Source organism: Pteropus vampyrus, unplaced genomic scaffold, assembly GCF_000151845.1.
Source record: "Pteropus vampyrus isolate Shadow unplaced genomic scaffold, Pvam_2.0 Scaffold602, whole genome shotgun sequence".
Taxonomy (NCBI): Eukaryota; Metazoa; Chordata; class Mammalia; order Chiroptera; family Pteropodidae; genus Pteropus; species Pteropus vampyrus.
This window is the reverse complement of record NW_011889383.1, coordinates 128,185-136,327: the sequence shown is the minus strand read 5'-3', so window position 1 is coordinate 136,327 and position 8,143 is coordinate 128,185. Positions and strand designations below refer to the sequence as shown.

General features: G+C 58.0%; 2 protein-coding genes across 2 annotated transcripts in view; one reads left to right on the top strand and one right to left on the bottom strand.

Moving 5' to 3' along the window:
* Window positions 1–1,147, bottom strand: part of RPS5 (ribosomal protein S5) — a 4,599-nt gene extending 3,452 nt beyond the window's left edge. The window contains exons 1-2 of the mRNA XM_011384617.2: window positions 1,004–1,147; window positions 128–236 (exon numbers count right to left, since the gene is read on the bottom strand). Coding sequence (XP_011382919.1) covers window positions 128–235 — 108 coding nt within the window. The 5' untranslated portion in view covers window position 236; window positions 1,004–1,147. The remainder of the gene's footprint in view (window positions 1–127; window positions 237–1,003) is intronic.
* Window positions 1,148–1,351: 204 nt separating this feature from the next.
* The window catches only part of A1BG (alpha-1-B glycoprotein), a 23,945-nt gene continuing 17,153 nt past the window's right edge, over window positions 1,352–8,143 (top strand). The window contains exon 1 of the mRNA XM_023525687.1: window positions 1,352–4,616. The gene's annotated coding sequence lies outside the window, so the exon portion shown is untranslated. The remainder of the gene's footprint in view (window positions 4,617–8,143) is intronic.

The following is an 8,143-nucleotide window of genomic DNA, read 5'->3' as shown; positions in this document are numbered from 1 at the left end:
CCCCTTTTACCTGTCATGTCTTCAATTCTTGACTAAGTTGGACAGCTTCAAGTTTCAAGTGACCCCTCCCACAAGAATCCACATGTGCCCCCAACCTCTGGCTGGAGGAACCACCACCTCTCCTCACCTGCAAAGAAATGTCGTTGATCTGCACATCATCCGTGCTCCACTTCCCAAAGAGCTTGATGTCGGGGGTCTCTGCTACTGCAGGTGCGGCTGTCTCCCACTCCGTCATCCTAGGGACAGAAAACGTCAGAGCCCAGGCACACCCACCACTGATTCCGAGACCTGTCCGCATTCTGCGATTTCGAAGTTACGAAAACCCGAGGAAGGCTGTGAAATTCTGGGTCCATCTCTTTGAACTCTTGAGAAACCACTCAGCGTTCAGCAAGCTGCGTCTCTCGCCCAGCATCCCTGGGGCCAAGAGCTGGCAGGCACGCGGGTCAACGGCTGCTGCTTGGACCACAAGTGGGCAGGTGATGCCAAATGCCTTGATATGGCATCTGCGGGGGTTCAAATCCCAGCCATGTCATTAACGAGCTCTGCGACGCTCGAAGAGTCAACAAACTGCTTTAGACTACGCTTCCCCATCAGTGAAATGAAATTGTTATCTGCCATCAAAGATCACCGCACGAATTCTGCGCAGAATCAAGTCAAAGATGCGGTTCGTGGCCAATACTAAGGAGGCACTAAGGGCTGCTACTAAGGAGAAAACCGTGCCCAGAACAGATGGTGCATCGTGCATCTCGGAACCTTCCTATCTCAATGTGCGGTTAGTGGCCAAACCCACAGTCCGGAGCCCCGCTGCGGGCACAGCACGGAAGCGGCGGCGGAGCAGTAACCAGGCAAGGGCTTTCCCCACGACTCCGCCCGTTTCGCTCGCACGTTTTCCGGAGAGAGTTGAGGCCCCCCCAAAAAAGGTCCAGGCCTCGGGGCCCGCCCCTATGACTCCCTAAAGCATTCTGCATCGTCCCTCAGACCCCCGGCCCCGCGGCGGCCTCACCTGAGAGTGTAGTCGGGGCGCCTCTGTCGCTCGGCGTGGACCACACGCGGCCCTGGCACAGACAGGAAGAGGCCGCGGGCCGCGGGCCTTCGCCTTTAACGGGAGCGAACACTTCCGGGTCAGCGGAGGCCACGCGCGCGCAAAAGGATCAGTGTCTTTATGGACCAATCCGGAGCAAGACTGTAAAGGTGTCCTCCGCACTCCATGAACGACATTGCCAGGGCGCATGCGCCCTCGCAGACGTGTCCCCACCAGCGTGCCTGGCAGACGTGTGTTTTCCAGTACTTGCCGGGCGTGCGGGGAGCAGCACAAGCGCACAGTTCTCCGTGAGGTCAGCGCCGCCATGTCTAATAAGAGTAGAACTCTGGCTCGGGCTCGCCGCTTTTTGACTTCGAGTCCCACCTGCCATCCACCAGGTTTGGAGGGGCGGGTAACTGGTTCGGCACCCCTGTCATTTCTTGGCCCAGGCGCGGCCGCTTCCCCGGGTGGCGGAATGGTATCCCGTTGTCACAACTGCCCTCACTCGTGCGTCCCGCTCTGCTACACTCTCACGCTTGGGGCTGCTGCGACCCTGAATCCCGGAGAAGGGACGTTTTTGGACTTGATCTCTCCCTTTACCCCCATCTCCGGGTTCCCCCATCGTCTTTCCTCGACCTGTCATCGCGTGCCGCCGGAGATCGCGGAGGGGCCCTAGGAGAGGGGCCCGTGTGCCCAGCAGGCGCCCTGGGGGAACAGCCTCCGCTCTCTTTGGTCCACTGGGGCCTGTGCTGGTGCTGAGGTTACTGGACGGCGTAAGGGGTCGGCACTGGTTGTAGGTGCCCTGCCCATTCTGCAGCCCCACCCAGTGACTGTGGAGAGCATGCGCCAGACACACACACACACACACACACACACACACACACACACCCCACCCCCACCTGTTTGCACCTCCTAAACCTAGACCACGGAGCTGAGCTGGGACGCGTGGGTTCCACCCTGGTGGGCTTCCCAGAGACAGCAACATTGTGTCTGCACATCCCGCGCCCGGCAGGATGGCAAGGAGCCGCATCATGGCAAGGAGCCGCATCTGGCCGAACACGAGTTTTCCCACTGCCTGGAGGCTACCTCAGCAGAGGGTACAGGAGCTGCACCCAGAAGGCAGGGCCCCAACCCCTGTAGCTGGTGGCCCTTAACACTGCCCTCAACCCTGATATGTGAGGAGCAGTAGCCTTGGGCCTCCCACTGGGGTCTGTGGTTATGGAGAGGGGCTATGGTCCCAGAGGGACCCTCTCTAATTCTTGGGGGCCCTGCCTGGTCCTGGGGGCTGCACCTGGAGTGGTGATGACTGGGGGGAAAGCAGGAAGGCTGGGTGAAGGAAGTGGCACCTTTCACTCTCACACTGAGCAGGATACAGAGGGGACCCCCACAACTCTGCCTCTTACTCTTTGAAAGCTGACAGGGCCCACTCCTTCAGCATAGAAATTAGAACAGAATCAGACATGGCCGGTTTGGAGCCTGTGACCTGGCTACTGGTGGTCATTTGATAACGTACATCTATATAAACGTCACAAGAGTCTGCCGTGCATTGGAGGGACATGAATTCAGAACAGTCTCACAGATATGGGTTCGTGGTGCCTGTGATTTGGGAGTGCAAGACACAAATTAGGGAAGAAACGGGGATGTAGATTGAGGAAAAGGAATCCGAAACCTTAAATGGAAGAGAAATCTGGACCTGGATTTGGGGGGACTCAGAGGCAGGAATTGGAGAACGAGTAGAAACGAATATTGAGAAAGAACCAGACATTCAAATTTATCCCCTGACCACCTCACCGCTGAGCTGGCTGCCTTCAGTTCCTGCCGAAATTCCTTTATGTCTCCCCTTTTTACAGCTTCCAAGACTGTTGAGGAAATTTGGTCGACCCATCCAGGATGCCACTTAAATGGCTCCTGGGACCCTTTTCCTTCCCGGAAACTGCTAGCCCCTCCATTTCTGCTCAGCTTTTGCACATCTGGCCCCAGTTTTCTGAGTTGGAGGCTGGCCCCAGGATTGAGGCTCCAGCCCAGGATGCTGAGCGTGGAAGAATCTGTAGGCCCTCAAGAAAGGCCCGAGGTGGAACTGAGCACCCTTACAGAGGACAGAGCTGGGAAACCCCCTCTCAGGGATGGCAGGTGGCAGGACAACTTCCTCAGGGCACAGGTTCCCAAGACTGTGGCCTTGGCAGGAGCCCTGACAATTTGAAGGAGCTGGATTCCTTGTGTGGGAGCCTACTTCCTCTCTAGTGCCCTGCGTGACCAAGGGTCTCACTCCTGAAGCACTCTGTGTGTAACCACTGAATGTAGTGGGGTGCTTTTCTGTTGCTACTCCCAGTATTAGTCCTGAGGAGGGTGGGGGACCCCCCTTAGGCAACAGGCTTCTGTAACAGTGGGAAGGGTGTGCAGACCATCCGTAGACCTGTCACCAGCACCTACCCAGATAAGGCCCTCACACCAGTGCCCGCCTTCAGTTGGACCTCCAGCTTCCTTAAGTACAAACAACTTCACACCTGACCCAACAGCAATAAGGCCTTTGTGTGGTGGGTAGACCTGCGGCAGCACCAGATAATTCACTCCAGGGAGAGGCCCTTTCTATGCACCCAGAGAAGGAAATCCTTTTGGAAGAGCTCAGTGCTGCTCCAGCAGCAGGGCACACACTGGCATGAGATGTCCCAATTCTGGTCAGCCTCGTCACACATCAGAAGATCCGAAGTTCCGGCAGTGAGTAGCCCCAGGGAGTGCACTGAGACGTTCAGGCAGTGGTGGAACCTGCTCACACACCGGCGCCCCATACAGAGAGCCAGAGATTGTGTTCCTTTCTGGCAACTGTGGCAAGGCCTTCGTGAGCCACCAGAATAGGCACATGGACAAACAGCCTTCCAAGTGCCATTCAGGCACAACTCACTCAACTTCATTGAGCATGGTAAGCCCCACGCAGATTTCCAAACCAAGTCCTTTGTCCTTGGATAGGGCCAAGGAATAGATGGGCACAAGATGAGGATGATGTCAGTGGGTGAGGCCTGACCAGCTTATTCTACCGAGGTGAGCAAGTGGGGTTAGCATCACTTTTGGGGCTGGAGGCCGTGGCTCTCAAACGGGGCTGCACATACTAGAATCAACTATGGGGTTTTGACACCCAGATACTCGAGCTCCACTCCTGGCAGTGTGGCAAGTAGCTCGCTCACTGGGACATGTCAGAACCCGAGCGTTTCCCACCCCAGCGAGGCAGGGAATGGCCGTTCGTTTCTGCGTCCAGAGCTCCCAGAAGTATGACTGGGAGCAAGGGCTATCAATCATCGTAACGACCAATCATCCGTATTCTGGGGCTTGGTGGGCGGGACCATGCTCATTCTGGACGCCGTCTCCTTGGCGACGACGTAGAGTTTAGCCTCCTATTGGGTGTGGAGTGCTTCGGTTGCCATGACTACCGGGAGCACGGAGGGCGGAGCGCGAGGGGACTACATTGCCCGGCAGTCCCGGGGAGGGCCCCAGCCCACCCTCAAGGCGGAGTCAAGTTCTCAGTGCAGTGGCGGCCCGGAGGAACGAGAAAGGCTCTGCGCGGCGTGCGGGGACCAGGGGACCTGCGGGCCACCCCCAGCGAGTAAGTGGCATTCTACGTGTACCCGAGACCCCAGCCTGCGAGTCAGGGGCCTCCGGGCGCTCAGCGCCGCCGCCACCCGCGTTCCCTCCCCCAGCCGCGCTGTCGGGGGCCGGCGCCGAGGTCTGGCCGCCACTTCCGGTCCGTTCGCTCAGGGTCCGGGCTGGCTACCGCACGTCGGGCCTTCAGTTCCGGGCGGGTCTTCCCGTTCTGGTTCTGGTTCCGGCTCCGGTTCCGGCTTCCACCATCCTGAGTGTGGAGGTGAGTCCCGCGAGGGGAGGCATCAGGCCCAGGACTCATCGTCGCGACTCTCAGAATCAAGCCCATCTCCAGTGGCCGACACCGGCCTTCCCGCCGCCTCTGGCCCTGCCTCCCGGCCTCTGCGCTCGCCGCTCCCTTTCCTTGGCTCCGGACGCGGCAGCTCCTCTTCTTCCTTCGGTCCCAGGTCCAATGTCCCCTCCTCCAAGAAGCCGAAGAAGCCGCCGCCTTCCTCCCCCACGCTCGCGCCGCCCCGTGTTCGATGTTCTTCACGTCATTTTCGTTAATCTTGTTCATTTCTTCTTGCCTGTGCTTCTGTCATTCACTCCCCGTAAGTCCCCTGTTTGGCTCCGCTGTGTCCCCCGACCCTGACACAGTCGATGTCCCGCGAGCGCTGAAGCTGGCTTATCCTTGAGGACCGGGCCCACGAGGACGAAGGCACCGTGGGAGGGCAGGCACGGAGGGGGGGTCGCGCCTGCACTCAGGCCACTGTCCCCCACCGTGTGTCGTGCATTACCTTCCCACTACGCGTACACTGTGACATAGGACAGGCTAGGGTCTGTGTGTCTCGGGGCTGTCAGTGGGGTCAGGTCGGTCTGTGACTCATAGAGGTGGAACCACGGTGGGCTTCGCAGGTCATCTGTGCCCTCCACACCTAAGCTGCCTGTGTTGACCTCCATGAACACCCCCTTAGCAGCCTGAGTGAGCCCTGTCCCAGCTCTGAGGACCTTCATCCTCACTGCTTTCCCACGTGCTATTGCCATGCAGTTCTGCAGGGCTCAGCCAGTAATCTCTCAGCCTCTCTACTTGCCCTAAGGTGCCTGCTCTGTGTCCTATTCCTATCCACCAGCAGCCCTGGGGGTATGTAGAAAGGCGGGGCAAGCCCTGAGGGTGCAGGGCAGAGGGGAGGTAACTGTCAGAACACCGGGGACAGGCCCCTGGGAGTCCTTGCCATGCTCAGTCTCTGATCCCAGGCTGGAGGTCATCCAGGCACAGTGGGTGCTGTGGACTCAGGGCAGGAGAGGCAGAGATGCAGCCGTGGTCTCCAGGATGCATCTGCTGTGTCTGGTGCTGGGAGGCAGGGTTTTGTCGCAGCAGATGGGCAGAGTCACCCATGGGAGTGGGTGTCTGGAGACTGTTCTGGAGATATGACTACCAGGTGCCCCTTGGCTCCCATCTCCTGTGAGTTCAGGGTCCCTCCTGCCACAGGGGCTGCTGCTTCTCACTGGGACCACCCAGTCTTCCCTGACCCTCTGTATAGGCATCTGACTCCGAGACATGACCAAGAGTCAGGAGGCCCCCTTCACAACCCACTCATCCTTTTGAGGGTGCTTACCAGTCTCTGTTAGTTTCCTGTGGCTGCTGGAACAAATTACTACCAACTGGGTGGCTTAAAACCACGAATTCTCTCTCCATTCTGGAGGCCAGAAGCTGCAGTCAAGTTGTCGGTAGGATGACGCTCTGTAGGCTCCGCCATGGACATAACCCTACGTCCTAGCCACTGATGCTTCCAGGTGCCCCTTGGTTTGTGGCTGCTGTATGCCAGGCTTGGCCTCTTGTCTCTCTGCCTCATGGGACAGCTGTCATTGGGTTTAGAGCCACCCAAATAATTCAGGATGATCTTGTCTCAAGATCCTTACCTACATCTGCAAGTACACTTTTCCCAAATAGGCTGATAGTCACAGATTCTGGGGCTTAGGGTGTGGTTTTATCTTTGAGGGGTAGGGGCACCTTTTAATCCGCTATAGCCTCCATCAGGGGAACCTTCTCAGTTGTGGGTGGCCTCACGCCCAGGACACCCATCCATGGGTCCACTGGGTCCATGGCAATTGGCCATCCTGGGTTGGCCAGGCTGCCCCGAGTGTCTTCTCTCACCCTGATGGTTCCTCGGCCCCCAGATCTTGTGGGGAACAGGAGGTCGTGCCAGATGCTGGCCCGGGGCTCTGCTCTAGCTTCCAGGTATTGTGCAGACCAGGGCATGAGATCGGCAGCCATGACCCTACATACTGGAAGCCCGGGCACCAGAGCATGACAGGCACCCAGGTGCCACTGTCCTTCACACCTGGAGCACACAACGTGATGTCCTGTCAGAGGGAGCTGGATCTCATCTGCGGGGCTTCCGGGACGCATGATTGTTAGAAGCCCCGGTCCCTCCCAGGGATGATGGACAGAAACCTGGGCGCCTGTCCTCCTGCTGTTCAGCATTCACCCTGGGACCCCTCTTTGTGAGGGGCTGGAGTTTGCCTCGGGGTTACAGTTACACAAAGAGGAAGGGGATGATGGGGTCCCCACATCAGTGCCTGTGGCTGGGGAGCCCCTTCTGGTGTGGGGTCCTCAGATCTCAGTGTGGTGGTGGTGTCCCTGGACTGGTCCCCTTCATAAAGGGGCCTGGGGCTCCCCCAGCAGCTCTGTGTGGGCCCCCTGCGGGGTCAGCCTGGCCTCCTGAAGGCAGACCTCAGAATGTCGCAGAACCGGGGGCCCAGAGGCAGGCTCGGGGTCCAGCGGTGGCTGGAGAGGTGGGCAGGACGGGCCTGTCCTGAACAGCTCTCTGTGGTGGGCAAATGGGCAGCCTGGGTTTGGAGGACAGACTGGGACGTGAATGCCTGCGCCCGTGTCACAGCTTGCCATCTGTGACTCAGTGTCTGCAGTGCCCTGGGGCAGAGGATGCCAGAGGCCCTGCCCTGTGCCCTAGCATGCTGCCCGTCATCCCCAGCAGAGTTTTCTTCTTGAGATGAGTAAATTAAGAGACACCCGGCTGAAGAAGTCCGTGCCCTGGGGGAGGATGCTGTCAGCCCAAGTTTAAGCTTCGGAGATGAAAAGTCTACTTGGTGTGCAGTCCACTTGGCCAAGTTAACGTTTAATTTTACCTGGCAATGCTGAAGACCTTGTTTTTCTCATTACAGAACTATCATCCACACACACACCTGCACCCCACGCAGAGCTCTTTGGGTGGCCAGGGCTCGGGTGACATCCTGGGTGTTGCAGAGTGGGCTCGCCTAGGCTGTTTGAGGACAGGCGTGAGGGCACCCCTAAGGCAGGGACTTTGTGTGCCACGGGTGCATTCGATTTGCATTATTTTAGTTGCAGTTCACATAACATAAATGAGCCATTATAAACTGTGCAATTAATTCAGATTGGTTCTTAGTATATTTAGTTTTTAATGTATTCACTACGTGTGCAACCATCACCATTGTCCAACCCCAGAACGTTCCCAGCACCCCAAGATAAAACTCCATACCCATTCAACCATCGCTCCCCATCCTTTGTCCCCT